General features: G+C 46.3%; 1 protein-coding gene across 2 annotated transcripts in view; it reads left to right on the forward strand.

The window, feature by feature from the left end:
* The window catches only part of podxl (podocalyxin-like), a 78,364-nt gene that overhangs the window by 45,573 nt on the left and 14,625 nt on the right, over window positions 1-18,166 (forward strand). Inside the window, exons 2-5 of one of the 2 annotated variants that reach the window (XM_055653392.1) lie at window positions 2,833-3,126; window positions 4,627-4,779; window positions 6,355-6,782; window positions 7,867-7,932. In XM_055653392.1, the coding sequence (XP_055509367.1) occupies window positions 2,833-3,126; window positions 4,627-4,779; window positions 6,355-6,782; window positions 7,867-7,932 (941 nt within the window). Of the gene's footprint in view, window positions 1-2,829; window positions 3,127-4,626; window positions 4,780-6,354; window positions 6,783-7,866; window positions 7,933-18,166 lie in introns of both variants that reach the window. The other variant, XM_055653391.1, reaches the window with a different exon arrangement.

Consider the following 18,166-nt stretch of genomic DNA (forward strand, 5'->3'; position numbering starts at 1 on the left):
GAGTGACACAGTGTGGAAACAGGCCCTTCGGCCCATCTTGCCCGCACTGACCACCACCCTTTGTGTAAAAATGTTACCCCTCAGATTCCTATTAAATCTTTGCCCTTTCACCTTAAGCCGATTTCTCGATTTCCCTACTCTGGGTGAGAGACTGCAATCTAGTCCTCTCAAAAATTTATACTCCCCTAAAAGATCACCTCTCTAAAATATCTAACATCCGGCGAAGTACTTTTGAATCGTAGGCACCATCATAACAAAGGGAGTTGACTTGTACACGAGTCTGACACAAAGTGTGAAACGATAAAAACAAGTGATTTTAGTATTTCAGTGATCGATTGACCTGAGCTCCTTGTGTTTCTGGCCTTGTGGGGAATCACTTTCCTCTCCGTAAGAGGTGGAACAGGCTTTCATTTAACATCTTATCCAAACCCGCTATTCCTTCACCATTGCCTAGAATTCTTCTATGATCTCCACAATGGGAATTTAAACTTTCTGACCTGTCCCACTTACGCGACTTTTTCGGCGACTGCCGGCACCCGTCATAGGTCGTTGCACGACGCCCGAAAAATGTAAACAGGTTGAAAATCCAGGTACGACTCCTTGGGCGACTACTCACGATCATGTAGGATTCACCCCGTGACATGTCGCCAGGGTGTCGCCTGTATGGTCGTAAGTAGTCTCAGCGTCTTTCTGGTCGTCGCTGGATTTACAACATAGAAACATAGAAATTAGGTGCAGGAGTAGGTCATTCGGCCCTTCGAGCCTGCACCGCCATTCAATATGATCATGGCTGATCATCCAACTCAGTATCCTGTACCTGCCTTCTTTCCATACCCTCTGAGTTCCAGAGATTCACCACTCTCTGTGTGAAAAAAAATCTCCTCATCTCGGTCCTAAAAGACTTCCCCCTTATCCTTAAGCTGTGACCGCTTGTCCTGGACTTCCCCAACATCGGGAACAATCTTCCTGCATCTAGCCTGTCCAACCCCTTAAGAATTTTGTAAGTTTCTATAAGATTCCCTCTCAATCTCCTAAATTCTAGAGAGTATAAACCAAGTCTATCCAGTCTTTCTTCATAAGACAGTCCTGACATCCCAGGAATCAGACTGGTGAACCTTCTCTGCACTCCCTCTATGGCAATAATGTCCTTCCTCAGATTTGGAGACCAAAATTGTACGCAATACTCCAGGTGTGGTCTCACCAAGGTGTGGTACACTGCAGTAGAACCTCCCTGCTCCTATACTCAAATCCTTTTGCTATGAAAGCCAACATACCATTCGCTTTCTTTACTGCCTGCAGCACCTGCATGCCTACCTTCAATGACTGGTGTACCACGACACCCAGGTCTCACTGCATCTCCCCCTTTCCCAATCGGCCTCCATTTAGATAATAGTCTGCTTCCCGTTTTTGCCACCAAAATGGATAACCTCACATTTATCCACATTATACTACAACATGTTGAAAGTTTTCGTTTGTGAAGGGTATAGATAAGTTTATCCAGTTTAGTTTAGAGATGCAGCGAGGATACGGGCCCTTCGGCGCACTGGGTCCGTGCCGACCAGCGATCCCTGCACACTAACACTAGCTGACACACGCAAGGGACAATTTAAATTTAAACCAAGCCAATTGACCTACAAACCTGCACGTCTGTGAGAGGAAACCGAAGATCTCGGAGAAAACCCGCCCAGGTCTTCTGGGAAGACGGAGAACGTACAAACTCCATACGGACAGCACCCGTAGACAGGATTGAACCCGGGTCTCTGGCGCTGTAACCGCTGTAAGGCAGCAACTCTACCGCTGCGCCACCGTGCTGCCCTAACAATCTCCCCACTAGAAATATTCAAGCTGGCGAGAAGTGAAAGAAGGGTTGTCTTGGGATATGAGTATATATTTACCGTCACTAAAACAGACTAACTCATGTTTAGTGTCGTTCAGACATACAGCATGGGAACAGGCCCTTCGGCCCTCCACGTTGACTTGCAGTCACCCGTTCACCCGGCCCATCCCTTTGCCGATGGTTAACGTCGCGGAGCTTGCGATCCCTTTGCCGGGGGTCCAAGCTCCAACCGCAGGGGCCCTGAGGACTTTAACATCGCGGTCTCTGGTAGGAAGAGACCGACCCGGGAGCTCCATGCCTCGGAGAGAGTTTCAACCGCCCCGACCCGGGGGTTTCGATCACCCCGAATGGTCGGATGTGAATGGTTCGACTGCCCCGACCACGGGAGAACACAGAGGAAGAAGATTGAACTTTATTGCCTTCCATCGCTGTGAGGAAAATTGAAATCCACTGTGGTGGATGTTGATGTTAACTTTTATTTTATGTGGCTGTGTGTCTTGTTGCTGTTCACTCCGTATGGCTGTATGGTAATTCTAATGTCACTGCTCCTTAACTGGTACATGTGACAATAAACTGATCTTGAAACATTACATTGTTCATGATGCAATTAAATGCAGAACAAGCAAAGGATGTCCCCTGGATGAATGCAACTGGATGTGGGCAGCACGGTGGCGCAGCGGTAGAGTTGCTGCCTCACAGCACCAGGGACCCTGGTTCATTCCTGACTACAGGTGCTGTCTGTACGTTCGAGTTTGTACCTTCTCCCTGTGACCTGCGTGGGTTTTCTCCGGGTGCTCCGGTTTCCTCACACACTCCAAAGACGTGCAGGTTTTTGTAGTTTTATTGGCTTGGTGTGGGCGGGGTTGTGCTAGTGTACGGGGCGACTGGACTCGGTGGGCCGAAGGGCCTGTTTCCGCGCTGCATCCCTGAACCAAACTAAACTACATGTGCTACCCCTGTCCAATAATAATTGCAAACTCTTGTTCCTTCAGCAGGTTCCTGGTCAATCATTGGTTCCGATAACAGTCCAAAGGTGACACCGACAATCGCCACAAAGAATAACGCAACAGAAACCAAACAAACAACTGCTGATCCCGGTATAATTCAGGGCAACGCTAGTACATCAGCGCCGTCTTCAGGAAGCATCCTCACGACTAATCAATTATCAACATCATCGGCAAATCCCAATCAAACTCAAAGTGTAACAAAGTCCACGGTTCCTTCATCCCAAAGTAACCGTACCTCTACAACCGCAACGGCACAAAATAACACAATTAGTCCAACATTAGGTAAGGAGAATGAATCATTAGATACATGACGGAAAATCTGTTTTCTAAGCATTGCGCTGAATATGCATTGTATCACACGTCGGGTCTGATCACTTCACTTTAGACTTCAGAGATACAGCGTGGAAACAGGCCCTTTGGCCTACTATGTCTGCACCGACCAGTGATCACCCCGCACACTAATTCTATCCCACACACACCAGGGATAGTTTATCATTTCATATATAAACCTGTTCGTCTTTGGAGTGTGGGAGGAAACTGGAGAGCCCCAAACAAACCCATGTAGGTCACGGGGAGAATGTTCAAACTCCGTACAGACAGTGCCCATAGTCAGGATCGAACCCGGGTCTCCGGCGTTCCTAAGGTAACACATTTATCCCAGATACTGAAAGTTGTAAGTTCAAGTCCCCCCTCTACAACAATTTATATTAGTCTTCTGAGAGACTGGCATACTTTTGAAGGGGCCAACTTTCAGATGAGGATGTGGACATTGACGGCTGGGCCTTCACACAAAGCAACCTCCCTTCCATCACCTCCATCCACACTTCACTCAGTTCTACCGCTGTGCCACTCTGCCTTTATGTCTACTCATTTTTGAGATTGAGAATGGTCAGGTGTGAGGAAACACCTTGTATTAGGAAAGATGTTTTCAAGTTGGAAAGGCTTCTTCTCCTTCTTCTTGCGTATGGCATGCACAGCCTAAAGTTGTAGGACAACTTGTTCTGTTTGATCTTATTTGATTGTGCATGCCAGGTTGATTGCATTCGTTGAAACAGGGCGGACCACGTGAAGGTTGCAATCTCCCAAAAAGGCTGGAAAGGCTGCAGAGAGCATTTACAAGGATGTTGCTCGGACCCGGTAGTCTGAGTTATAGCGAGCCTTTTCCTCAAGGGACTGTCCAACTGCGGCGACTTAATTGGCGAGTTTAGAAGAGTTTAGGAGAGTTTGAAAAAATGGCATGTTGAAGACCTCCTTCAACTATGCCGAAGACCTCCCTCAACCTCCTTTGACTATGTTGAAGACTATCTACAACTACCTTTGACTACCTTCAATTAACCTACGACTCACATGCCGACCTACTACGGCCTACTTCGACTAAACCTACGAGTAAAAAATATATTGATTTTTTTCCATGGGGACCTTTTGTTACTCGTGGGCAATTTTCAGCATGTTGAAATATACGCCGCAACCTAGCTGAGGCCTCGAGTACACGGGGACCACTCTTGAGCATGAAGGAGAGTTACAAAGACCTCCTAGGACCTCTTGTCGACCATGCTGCGAGTATGAGCTGAAGGCAAACCCGCCAGAACCCGCGGATTAGGTCACCCAAGTGGGACAGCCCCTTCAGCGTGTGCAGGATAGTGCTAGAGCGCGGGGCGATCGCTGGTCGGCGCGGGCTTGCTGGGCCGAAGGGCCTGTTTCCGTGCTGCATCTCTAAACTAAACTAAACTACATGTCCTACCCATGTCAAATAATAATTGCAAACTCTTGTTCCTTCTGCAGGTTCCACGTCACCCACTGTTACCGATCACAATTCAAAACTGACGGCCACCAGTGGAGTAAAGAATAACACAGCAGTAAACATCACTACAACTGCTAAACCTGTTATAGCTCATGCAGTGGGCACACCAATACCACCATCGTCTTCTACAAGAGGTACTGAAACACCTTGTGATAGGAAAGATGGTGTCAAGTTGGAAAGGGTACAGAGAGCATATACAAGGATATTGGTGGGACGAGAGAGTCTGAGTTATAGGGAGAGGTTGAGCAAGCTGGGACTATATTCCCTAGAGTGCAGGAAGATGAGGGGTGATCTTGTAGAGGTATATACATTCATGAGAGGACATGCACAGTCTATTACCCTGAGTATGGGAATTGAGGACCAGAGGGCATAGGTTTAAGGTGAAGGGGAAAAGATTTTTTAGGACTTTGAGGGGTAACATTTGTGGGTGTATGGAACTAGCTGCCAGAGGAGATAGTTGTGGCAGAGACTATCCCAACGTATCAGAAACAGTTAGACAGGTACATGGATAGGACAGGTTTAGAGGGATATGGGCCGGATGCAAGTAGGTGGGACTAGTCTAGCTGGGACATGTTGGCCAGAGTGGGCAAGTTGGGCTGAAGGGTCTGTTTCCATGCTGAATCACTCTATGACGCTTTGACTGTATCTAAGCATTTCTTGTTGGTCGTCTCTTCATTTGCGAGTAAGATATTTGAGATTATAGAAATTGGGATATAGATATTTCAGATTATTGCAGTTGGATAAGACGTTGGTGAGGCCGCATTTAGAGTATTGTGTTCAGTTCTGGGCACCATGTTATAGGAAACATGTTGTCAAGTTCGAAAGGGTGCAGAGAAGATTTATAGGGATGTTGCCAGGACTAGAGGGTGTGAGCTATAAGGAGAGGTAGAGCAGGCTGTGACAATATTCCCTCACTCATAGGAGGATGAGAGATGATGATATGGAGGTGTGTAAAATCATGAGAGGAATAGGTTGGGTAGATGTACAGAGCCTCGTGCTGAGAGTAGGGGAATCCAGAACCAGAGGGCATAGGTTTAAAGTGAGAGGAGAAAGATCGTACAGGAATCTGAGGGCTAACGGTTTCACACATAGGGTGGTGGGTGAATGGAACTAGTTGCCGGAGGTGAGGCAACGTTTAAGTCGCAATTAGACAGGTACATGGATAGGACATGTTTAGAGGGGTATGGGCCAAGTGGGACCAGTGTAGATGGGACATGTTGGCCGGCGTGGGCAAGTTGGGCCGAAGGGCCTGTTCCCACGCTGTATGACTCTATGACTCTAAGACCGTGACATCTGCTCTAGCGTTCAGCGTTTGGTTTAGTTTATTGTCACGGGTGCCGAGCTACAGTGAAGAGCCTTCGTTGCGTGCTAACCAGTCAGCAGAAAGACAATACATGATTACCATCCAGCCATTTACTGTGCATAGACACCTGTGGAGCGAAGGACATAGGCAAAGTTTTGGTCCGAAACCCTTCTTCAGACTGAAGGTGGGGGGAAGAAAGGAAAAAGGAGGAGGAGGAGCCCGAGGGCTGAGGGAGAGATAGGGAGGGGAGGAAACAGCAAGGGAGAATTCAATGTTCATGCCACCAGGATGCAGACTCCCCAAGCGGAATATGAGGTGCTGTTCCTCCAATAAATTTTGCGGTGTTTCTGGAGATGGCTGAATGAAACAAGATGACGTTTAATGTTTTATAAATCTATTTTTGCAGGAAGTGCAAGTGCCTCGGCTTCGTCTAAACCAAAATCAACCATTCCATCTGGAAAGCCCACAGCAACTCCCAACCAGGGTTTACCAACAACAGTACCTACGAGCACACCAACAAGTGTCTCCGTGGCAAAATCAAATGCCCCAACTAAAAGCAAAGGCGTCCCAAAGGCGACCACTGAACGTACGAAAGGGTCAAGTGTTGAAACGGTGACCAGTGCCACGGGGAAAGTAAAGAACATTACAATGAGTAAAGCCCAGGTGAAGGACACAACCGGCATGATGCAGACAAATGCAGTGAGCAGTGCATTCACTGATGGGACCGGGCACTCAGTGAAGAGTACATCAAGTAATGCAACGACAAATGCAACGGATGGGCCCCCTGGTGCTGCATCAACAACGCTCAAACATGAATCAAATATATCGTCAACGGTAAAAGAAAATAGCGCCAGACTGCATCGTCTTTCTCCTCTCTTTCCTCAATATTCCCCTTTTCCCATTTCCTCCTTCCCCCTTTTCCCTCTCTCCCTCCATTCCCTTCTCCTTCTCTCCCTCACCGCCACCTACTCCCTCCCCCTCTCACGGCCTCTTTCTTGCGCTCTCCCATCCACCGTGGTCATGGCGCTGCCCAAGTTCAGGTCTAATCCAGTGGGCCACAGAAAATGTGCATAAATAATTCCGTACGCTTTGGACTGAAAAAACTAAGGTGAAACCCAGCCTTAGAAATTGGTCTTTAATCCATTCACTCCCATGATGGTCCATTGTCCATCCATGACCACACACACTGGGGACAATGGATCGCATCTTAGTGTTGAAGGCAACATGGGTCAAGTTCACTTGCAGCTATAACTCACGGATTCCCACCCGAAAAATCTGCAACAAAAATCCACTGACTTAATGCTTGTAATTATGGATAAAAGCTTATGGAAGAATAGTGGAACCATCCGACCAAAACAAAACAATGCAAATGGCTGCCGTTAATGTTGTGACTGTTAATATTTCCTTACATTTTTAGTAATTGTGTAGCCTCTTGTTATTCGTTATGATTTTTTTGTTTATTTTTTTTTTAAATTTAGTACTAAGTAATTTATACATTACATTCTGGGGTCATTTAGAGGGGCTTGGATTGCCGAATAGTATCGAAACGCTTCCTATAGGCCTATGAACAACCTAACCTTCGGCCTACAAGACGCAGGTAAATTTTCGGGCCTTATTTTAGAGTAAAAAATAGCGTCTTCGACACCGGGAAATATACGGCATATGTCCTATTTACAGAAGGAATTGAATTGGAAAGATTTTGCCTGTAATATTGGGAATTCAAAATAGTAGTAGGGCCCCCTCGGTCATGACTGGCCATGGGTGATGCATACAAGTTGTTGACTGCTTGCTCCACACCTTGGCTAGTTGAATCCAGATTAGTTGAAAGTTGACATTGGAAAATAAACACTATGTCACCACACTCTACTCCTCTCAGCAAGCTCTGCTCTGACCAGTGTGCGTTTATCTCTTTCCCCAGGCATATTGTGTGAAGGAATCCAGCAAGCAGAACTACTACCTCCCAATACAGAAAGACATGAACTGCGTAAGTAGCTGAATGGACAGCTGGGGTACACGGATGTTGGAATTACTGGATGTCATTTGCCTGTTTAGAGAAACAGAATGGAAACAGGCCCTTCGGCCCACCAAGTCCACCAGATTTTAGAGATACAGTGTAGAAACGGGCCCTTCGGCCCACGCCAACCAACTATCCCGCTACATTGACACTATCCTGCACACACTGGGGACTGTTTTACAATTTTTACCAAAGCCAATTAACCTACAAATCTGTACGTCTTTAGGATGTGGGAGGAAACTGGAGCACGCTGAGCAAACCCAGGCGGTCACAGGGAGAATGAACAAACTCTGTACAGACAGCACCCGTTAGTCAGGATCAAACCCAGGTCTCTGCCGCTGTAAGGCAGCAACTCTACCGCTGCGCCACCGTGCCGGCCTATGTTCTAGCAGCATATGATAAATCAAGACTTGGCAGCTGTAATCTCGGAGTGAAGGGTAAAGGGTGGCCTAGGGGTCATGGGTCGGCAGGATTGGAATGCGGAGCTACCTTGGTGCATGGTACAGTGCGGGGCAGCTGTTAGCTGTCAGCCCTGGTGGAACTGCTCCCTGCAACGTCTAAGCTCTCTATGAGTCCCTCCCCCCCCCCCCCCCCCCCCCACTGACCTCCCAGCCGAAGGGCCCCGACGTTAATGAGGAGAATGGAGCAAGACGAAAATAAACCTGATGGATGAACCTACTGCCCCAGCAGCAGAAGCCCCCTCTGATCAATGTCTAGCACCGGAGGTACATTTTAAACAGTGCAGTTAAACACAAAATACCACTCTCCAAAGTGAATGATTTATCTCGTGCGCGGGACATTTCTGCTCGGCCCTTACTTCTAATCAAAGAGCATCAGTCTTCTCCTGAACAGCTGCACTTCTTAATTGTCAGGAACTCCCCTCCTCAACAAGAATAGGATTTTACAGCAAATATTTCACTCGGGCCTTTGAGATTACACGATGCTGTACTGCATTGGATCATGAGGTCATAAGGAATAGTAGAACTAGGCCATTCGCCTCATCAAGTCTGCTCTGCCATTCAATCATGGCTGATCTAACTCTCCCTCCGAACCCCATTCTCCTGCCTTCTCCCCATAACCTCTGACTCCCGTACTAATCAAGAATCTATCTATCTCTGCCTTAAAAATACCCACTGACTTGGCCTCCACAGCCTTCTGTGGCAACGAATTCGACATGCTATTAAGAGTGTGTGAACCCCTTCATTTCTTTCTTCTTCAAGCAACTGGCTGTTAAAACTGAAGAGTAAAGAACAATGTATTAATCTCATAAATTTCCCATTTAGCTTATTGTGAAAAGCTTTTGTTGTGTGCTAATCAGTCAGCGGAAAGACAATACATGATTACAATCGGGCCATTTACATTGTATATACACATGATAAGGGAATACCGTTTAATGCAAGGTAGAGCCAGCTAACTCTGATCAAGGATAGTCCCAGGGTCTCCAATGAGGTAGATAGTAGTTCAGCACTGCTTTCTGGTTGTGGTAGGATGATTCAGTTGCCTGATAACAGCTGGGAGCGGCCCCGGCCTATTGAGTTTCTCCTCATATCGCAGACTCTCCAGTCCTGACAACATATTTGTGAAGACAGACACAAAATGGTGGAGTAACTCAGCGGGTCAGGCAGCATTTCTGGAGAAAAGAAATAGGTGACCTTTCGGGTCGAGACCCTTCTTCAGACTGAGAGTCAAGGGAGTGGGAAACTAGAAACATAGAAACATAGGTGCAGGAGTAGGCCATTCGGCCCTTCGAGCCTGCACCGCCATTCAATATGATCATGGCTGATCATCCAACTCAGTATCCCGTATCTGCTTTCTCTCCATACCCCCTGATCCCTTTAGCCACAAGGGCCACATCTAACTCCCTCTTAAATATAGCCAATGAACTGGCTTCAACTACCTTCTGTGGCAGAGAATTCCACAGATTCACCACTCTCTGTGTGAAAAAAAAATTCACGAACACACAACAAAAGTTTTTCACTGTACCTCGGTACACGTGACAATAAACTAAACTAAACCAAACTCGCTGTAAAAACCCAGGCCGAGGTGTTTGGTAGCAACCGCTTGTTTACTGCCTCCTGTTGCCACTTGCATCAAATTCATGAGAATAAAGGTCGCACATACCCACAGCAAGACTCTGACACCATGCCATGGCAACAAGCAAGAAGCCTCTATGCCTCTCAGGAATCTCAAACACACCACGGCAAACTGACGCATTGTCCCTGCATCTGGTTCATCTCCCCCTCAAAGCTTATCCGTTTATAATCTTCAAGTATTAATTTAGTTTAGAGATACAGCGCGGAAAACACAGAGTCCGCGCCGACCAGCGATCCCCGCACACTAAGGCTATCCTGCACACACTAGAGACAATTTACGATCTTACCAAAGCCAATTAACCTACAAATCTGCACGTCTTTGGAGTGTGGGAGGAAACCGGAGCATTCGGAGAAAACCCACGTGGTCACAGGGAGAACGAACCAACAGCATCCGTAGTCGGGATCGAACCCCGGGTCTCTGGTGCTGCGCCACCGTGCCTCCATTCTCTGGTTGCATTCCTGTCCATCACTTTGTGATATTCCACTTCAACGCTCCTTGTATTAATCATCAGCAGTGCAAGACAACACAATAAATCTGCCTTGCACCAGATCCCAATCCATAGATCTACCATGAATCAACTCTAGATAATGCTGTAGTTATTCTAGTCACACCCCCCAGAAAAATATACATTACTTACACATTATTGAGGATGAGCATACTTTTAAATAGATTTGTCTGCATTACAAGTTTGTATAATTGTATAATAGACATCATACAAATATAAATGTGTATATATTAGATATTGTATACATTCCTTGCAATATTTGGCTCCAACTGTTTCATTAAACGGTTGACAAGTACCAGGTGTTGACAAGTACCAGGTCTTGCTTAGTGCAACAGTACGACAGGAATTAGATTGGGGGGCGCATGGTGGCACAGCGGTAGAGTTGTATGGAAGCTGAAGAAGACTGTGGGAAGAGGGTCTGAACAATCTGGCCCCCAGCCATCTCCACCCACCTTGACCATACATCCCAAATAAAATTGTTCCTTTCTCGGTTTATCAAATAAGATCAAATAGAACAAGTTGTCCTACAACTTTAGGCTGTGCACGCCACACACAAGAAGAAGATCTTATCGTATTTACAATTTTTACTAAAGCCAATTAACCTGCAAACCTGTACATCTATGGCGTGCGGGAGGAAACCAGAGGAAACCCACGAGGTCATGGGGTGAACGTACAAACTCCGCACAGACAGCATCGAACCCGGGTCGTTGTAAGGCAGCAACTCTACCGCTGTGCCACCGCGCCGATTCATTTTACAATGTCTGACATCGCTTGAAAGTAATGTCGTAGACGGCCAAATAAACAGCAGCGAGAGTCCACTGGTTATTTGTCCAGTCTACGTGAAGTGATTGTGAACTCGAGGCGTTTGCGTGATGCTTCCTGTCGGTGTGATAATCTCTGGTGTTATTTTATTATCTGCTGCCTCCAGGCAACACGAACAAATAGAAGGGATGGGAAAAACAGGGAGGGTCAGGTCAACACCGACTGGGCTGCTTTTAACCAATTCCTAGCACTGACCAACCTCCCTTCCATTGGCTCCATTTATACTCATGCTGCCTCGGCAAGGCCAGCATCATAATCAAGGACCAGTCTCACCGTGGCCACTCCCTCTTCTCCCCTCTCCCATCGGGCAAAAGGTACAGAAGTGTGAAAACACACACCTGCAGATTCAGGGACAGTTTCTTCCCAGCTGTTATTAGGCAATGAACCATCCTACCACAACTAGAGAGCAGTGTTGAACTACTATCTACCTCTTTGGTGACCCTCAGATCAGGGGTGGAAATCGCTGACCCGCTGAAATACTCCACCTTTTTTGTGTCCATTTTCGACATTTAATAAAGTTCAATTGCCGTGCTAAGTCTTAGTAATCCACCATTTAGACCTAGAAACACGGAACTGCAGATGCTGGCTTCCACAAAAGGACACAAAAGTGCTGGAGTAACTCAGCAGGTCGAGCAGGACTCGTATCACATCAGGACTCTTCTTGGATCATGACCCGAAATGTCACCTCTTCGCGTACTCCAGAGATGTTGCCTGACCTGGCCCTGTCCCACTTATGTACGAGTTCATTCAAGAGTTCTCCCGAGTTTGCCCTGATTCGAACTCGGAGATTTACGATAATGGCCGCTCGTAGGTACTCGGGGGGGCTCTCGTGGACATTTTTCAACATGTTGAAAAACCTTCACGAGTTTTCCCGGGCTTATCTGCTGTTAGCGCTACGAGCCGCTAAGAGACGTCCCCGAGTTCCGACGGACATTCTACATGCTTCCACGAGTTTTAATTTTTTTTGAAACTCGGGAGAGCTCTTGAATGAACTTGTACAGTGGGACAGGGCTTTTAGACATTTGCTAAAATATCTCAGAGTTGCCCACTTTTAGAAAGTAAGTTTCAGGGCCAATACAATATTTAGGGTTTTCACTGTGAAATGTGAAGTGATCGGATTGCCACTCAGCCTCCGTGTGACTTTAATTATACACCAGATAGCATGCCATAATCAGCCTCTTACTCGAACTCTCTGCGTGGCATTGTCTAGTTAAAGCAAATTATTCCTTTAGCCTCAGTTCTTTTCACTGCAGGAAGTTTGTCTTAGATTTTTGTCGCCGTGGGAAAGAAGTGTTATCAATTTCTGCATGTGTAGCTTCAATCTTATTTTTCCTTATTAAATTACCAGCACATATATCTGGAGCGTTGAAGAGTTCTGGGCAACAATGTTAGATCATTGTTGGAAACAACACCAGTCGGAAATCATACCAATTGTAGCCCAGGTTTTATGTTGACAGGTTAAAGGCTCATTGCATTTTGGGGGGGGGCGGTTGGACATTTATATTAAAATAATAAATATTAAAATATTCCCTCTTTAGCATTTACAGGAACGCCTGCAGAAAATGTAAAAGCTGCAGCAATGTATCTGGCTAGACACAAAATGCTGGAGTAACTCAGCGGGACAGACAGCATCCCTGGAGAGAAGGAATGGGTGTTCCAGTGTTGTTCTAGGATGTTGCAGGAATCTAGTGTTGGACACTAATCACATCAACTTTCTGCTTCGAGTATTCATCGGCCACAGTATCATCCCAGCCCCATGCAAAGCCACACTTTGAGTTTTATTTGAGATCTTTTCTAAACTGGCAAACATTACCATTTACCGTTATTTAGACAGTCGCGAGTCTAATCCACTGAACCTCGTGTTCAGTTCAGTGAGAGCAGGTCTGATGTGTGATCTAGCCATTTATCCCTTAATACAGATGACCAAAATCTCTCTGTCTCCGATTACAAATTAATCTATTGGCCTTGCATAAATTGCTGCTTGAGAAGACCCTAAGATTCAAGAGAGTTTATTGTCACATGTCCCTGATAGGACAATGACATTCTTGCTTTGCTTCAGCACAACAGAACATATTAGGCACGAATACAGAACAGATCAGTGTGTCCAAATACCATTATATAAATATATACACACATGAATAAATAAACTGATAAAGTGCAAATAACAGATAATGGGCTATTAATGTTCAGAATTTTGTCCGAGCCAAGTTTATTAGCCTGATGGCTGTGGGGAAGTAGCTATTCCTGAACCTGGTTGTTGCAGTCTTCAGGCTCCTGTGCCTTCTACCTGAAGGTAGCAGGGAGATGAGTGTGTGGCCAGGATGGTGTGGGTCTTTGATGATGTTGCCAGCCTTTTTGAGGCAGCGACTGCCATAGATCCCCTCGATGGAAGGAAGGTCAGAGCTGATGATGGACTGGGCAGTGTTTACTACTTTTTGTAGTCTTTTCCGCTCCACACCCTGTTATAAATAATAATAATTTTTATTTGTCATTCAAGCATATTAGTAAGTATACATTTGAACGGGATGTCGTTCCTCACGGGGCTAAGATGCAAGGTGCATCGTGGTTGATATCGATGCCCGGAGGAGCCGTTGCGTTCTTGTGCACCAGTGGGAAATGTTTCCTAACTTTGCTCCAGTAAACCATGGCTCAAATGTTACATCAACCCTCAGGTCATAGACACCCCAATCAGAAGAACTGTGCTGGGTGTATGGAAGTTGGTGGGTGCATGGACCAAGTTGCCAGAGGAGGTAGTTGAGCTCAGTACCATGACAGCAAAAGACATTTGGACAGGAAAACGTTTCATGGATAGGAAAGGGTTTGGAGGGTTGTGACCCAAACGCTGGCAATGGGACTAGCTTGGATGGTGTGTTTGGGTCGGCATGGGTGGGCAGAAGGGCCTGTTTCCATGCTGTATGGTGCTGTGGGTCAAACAGAGGTAGGTGGGATGAATGGAGACAGGGCATGTTGGCGGTGTGGCCAAGTTGGACCAAAGACATCTTGGTCGCCGTGGGCAACTTGCTCAATGACTATGAATCTAAGAGCTTTGTGATGAAAGGCACTATGTGAAAGCAACTTATTTTGCAGAAGAGGCATTATAAGTAAACGTTGGCAACATTCTAGGTTGGTTAGGCGGCACGGTGGCGCAGCAGAAGAGTCGCTGCCTGAGACCAGGATTCAATCCTGACTACGGGCGCTGTCTGTACGAGGTTTGCACGTTGTCCCCGTGACCGCGTGGGCTTTCTCCAGTATCTCTGGTTTCCTCCCACACTCCAAAGACGTAGAGGTTTGTAGTCCGTCTGGCTTTGGTAAAAACTGTGCGCAGGATAGTGTTGGTGTAATGGGAATCGCTGGTCGGCGCGGACTAGGTGGGCCGAATGGCCTGTTTCAGAAACATAGAAAATAGGTGCAGGAGTAGGCCATCCGGCCCTTCGAGCCTGCACCGCCATTCAATATGATCATGGCTGATCATCCAACTCAGTATCCTGTACCCGCCTTCTCTCCATACCCCCTGATACCTTTAGCCACAAGGGCCACATCTAACTCCCTCTTAAATATAGCCAATGAACTGGCCTCAACTACTTTCTGTGGCAGAGAATTCCAGAGATTCACCACTCTCTGTGTGAAAAATATTTCTATCATCGCTATATCTCTAAACTAAACTAAACTAAAGGAAGATAGACACAAAATGCTGGAGTAACTCAGCGGGACAGGCAGCATCACTGGAGAGAAGGAATGGGTGATGTTTCGTGTCGAGACCCTTCTTCAGACCGACTAACTCCAGCATTTTGTGTCTATCTTCGATTTAAACCACCATCTGCAGTTGTTTCCGAAACTAAAGGAATCCGCTTTGCTTATCGGAGTAAGGGGGAATCCTGGGTGAGGATCAGTGTGGTTTGGCAATGTTCCTTGGCACAACGGTGGGTGGAGCAGATATAACCTGCTGCTTTATCACAGGAACCAGCAGACCCCTCTCAGTGTTATCTGTGCCTGTCAGAGGGGAGCCGTTTCTCAGCTCCAGGCATTCCTACGCGACCTGCTCTGCCTCACATTTACTGACGTAGACAGCTACCTCAGACCCAACAAGCTGACGGCTCGAATTGAAATTATTTAACAATCACGGGGAAAAAAAAATCCTTTCATCTGCCTTTATATGTGTTTTTTTCAAACCCACTTATTAATTTCCCAGGCCATTTCTCAAGAGTGTCGTCAAAATAAAACTTAACACCAAGCTGTGAGATTTCGCAGGTGACCGAGAATTGAATTAAAGAATTAGGAGTTAAGGAAGGGGGGGGATTAAAGGAGGGAGGAGTGGAGAGAGGAAAAATAGACACAGAATGCTGCAGTAACTCTGAGGGCCAGGCAGCCTAGAAACATAGAAACATAGAAAATAGGTGCAGGAGTAGGCCATTCGGCCCTTCGAGCCTGCACTGCCATTCAATATGATCCTGGCTGATCATCCAACTCAGTATCCCGTACCTGCCTTCTCTCCATACCCCCTGATCCCTTTAGCCACAAGGGCCACATCTAACTCCCTCTTAAATATAGCCAATGAACTGGCCTCAACTACTTTCTGTGGCAGAGAATTCCAGAGATTCACCACTCTCCGTGTGAAAAATGATTTTCTCATCTCGGTCCTAAAGGATTTCCCCTTTATCTTTAAACTGTGACCCCTTGTCCTGGACTCCCCCAACATTGGGAACAATTTTCATGCATCTAGCCTGTCCAACCGCTTAAGAATTTTGTAAGTTTCTATAAGATACCCCCTCAATCTCCTAAATTCCAGCGAGTACAAGCCGAGTCTATCCAATCTTTCTTCATATGAAAGTCCTGACATCCCAGGAATCAGTCTGGTGAACCTTCTCTGTACTCCCTCTATGGCAAGAATGTCTTTCCTCAGATTTGGAGACCAAAACTGTACGCAATACTCCAGGTGTGATCTCACCAAGACCCTGTACAACTGCAGTAGAACCTTCCCGCTCCTCTACTCTGTCACACCTCCAGATTCAGGGACAGCTTCTTCCCAGCTGTTAACAAGCAACTGAACCATCCTACCAACAACTAGAGAGCGGTCCTGAACTGCTACGCACCCTATTGGAGACCCTCAGACTATCTTTAATCGGACTTTACCTTGCACTAAACGTTATTCCGTCTATCATGTTTCTATACTCTGTGGCCAGCTCAATTGTAATCATGTACATACAGTCTTCCCATTGACTGGTCAGCATTCAACAAAAACATTGAAAATAGGTGAAGGAGTAAGCAATTTGGCCCTTCGAACCAGCACCGCCATTCAATATGATTATGGCTGATCATCTAAAACCTGCTTTTTCCCCATATCCCTTGATTCTTTTAGCCCCAAGAGCTAAATGTAACTTTTCACTGTAGCTTTTCCCTGTACCTCTTTACATGTGACAATTAACTAGACAAATCTAAACGAGGTGAGGTTTTGGGTGGGGGCCCTTCATCAGACTCTGAGGTGGAGGATGTTATGAATGTGAGTGGAAACGAGTTTGGGGAGGAGGGTGTAATATAATGCTTGTTCGTATGTTATAGGAGCAGAAATAGGCCATTCGGCCCCATCAGGTCTACTCCGCCATTCTATCATGGCTGATCTATCTTTCCTTCTCAACCCCATTCTCCTGCCTTCTCCCCATAACCTCTGACACCCAAACTAATCAAGAATCTATTAATCCCCAACTCAGAGTCGTCTGTGGCAACGAATTCCACAGATTCACCACCCCTTGATTAAAGAGTCTTAGGCATTTAAGTTTAATTTAAATGATCAAAGACTAGAGATTATAGCTTATAAGATCCAAAACGGGGAAAGTTTAACGGAGTTATAAGGGGCGTTTTTTTTTTAAACACAGAGAGTGGTGGGTGTCTGGAATGTGCTGCCAGGGGTGGGTGGTGGAAGCATTTAAGAGGCTTTCAAATAGATGCATGGGCATGCAGGGAGTGAGGGGTTAGAATCACGGCAGGCAGAGGAGTTTTGGTTAACTTGGCGTCGTGTTCGACACGGACATTGTGGGCTGAAGGGTCTGTTCCTTGCAGCGTGGACTGATGAAACAGGCCCTTTGGTGAGTCCACACCCACCAGCGATCCATTGCGTTATCCTCCCGCACACTGGGGACAATTTACATTCACACCAAGCCAATTAACCTACAAACCTGTACGTCTTTGGAGTGTGGGAAGAAACTGGTGAAAACCCCACACAGAAAACCCCATACAAACAAACCCCGTACAGACAGCACCCGTAGTCAGGATGGAACCTGGGTCTCTGGCGCTGTAAGGCAGCAACTCTAACACTGCACCACCATGCCGCCCTGCACAGATAGGTAATGCAAAAGTACTGAAAATTACCTCTTTCATTGCTTCCTGCACCTTCTGCAGAACTCCATTCATTCAAAAATCGGGAACTGTTAAAACAAAATGAAAACTTCGGGAGGACTAACTTTGAAAGGGCCACCCTTGAAGCAGCGATTGCTTTAAGCCTTTAATCAAAGTTTAGTGTTTATGTCTATTAGTGTCATGAAAAATCCGGAGCTTTTATATACTGCATAAACAGCCAAGGAAAAGTATCAGTTGGAGTTGATCTTCTGTGTAGAGAGACGGAGAGGGAGGTGTCAAAGTGAGGGAGGATGTCAGAGATGGGACAATCTTCAGACAGTGCTATGTGTAGGAAGGAACTGCAGATGCTGGTTTAAACCAAAGATAGACACAAAAAGCTGGAGTAACTCAGCGGGACAGGCAGCATCTCTGGAGAGAAGGAATGGGTGATAT

The sequence above is a fragment of the Leucoraja erinacea genome, chromosome 22 (genome assembly GCF_028641065.1).
Source record: "Leucoraja erinacea ecotype New England chromosome 22, Leri_hhj_1, whole genome shotgun sequence".
In the NCBI taxonomy this organism is placed as follows: Eukaryota; Metazoa; Chordata; class Chondrichthyes; order Rajiformes; family Rajidae; genus Leucoraja; species Leucoraja erinaceus.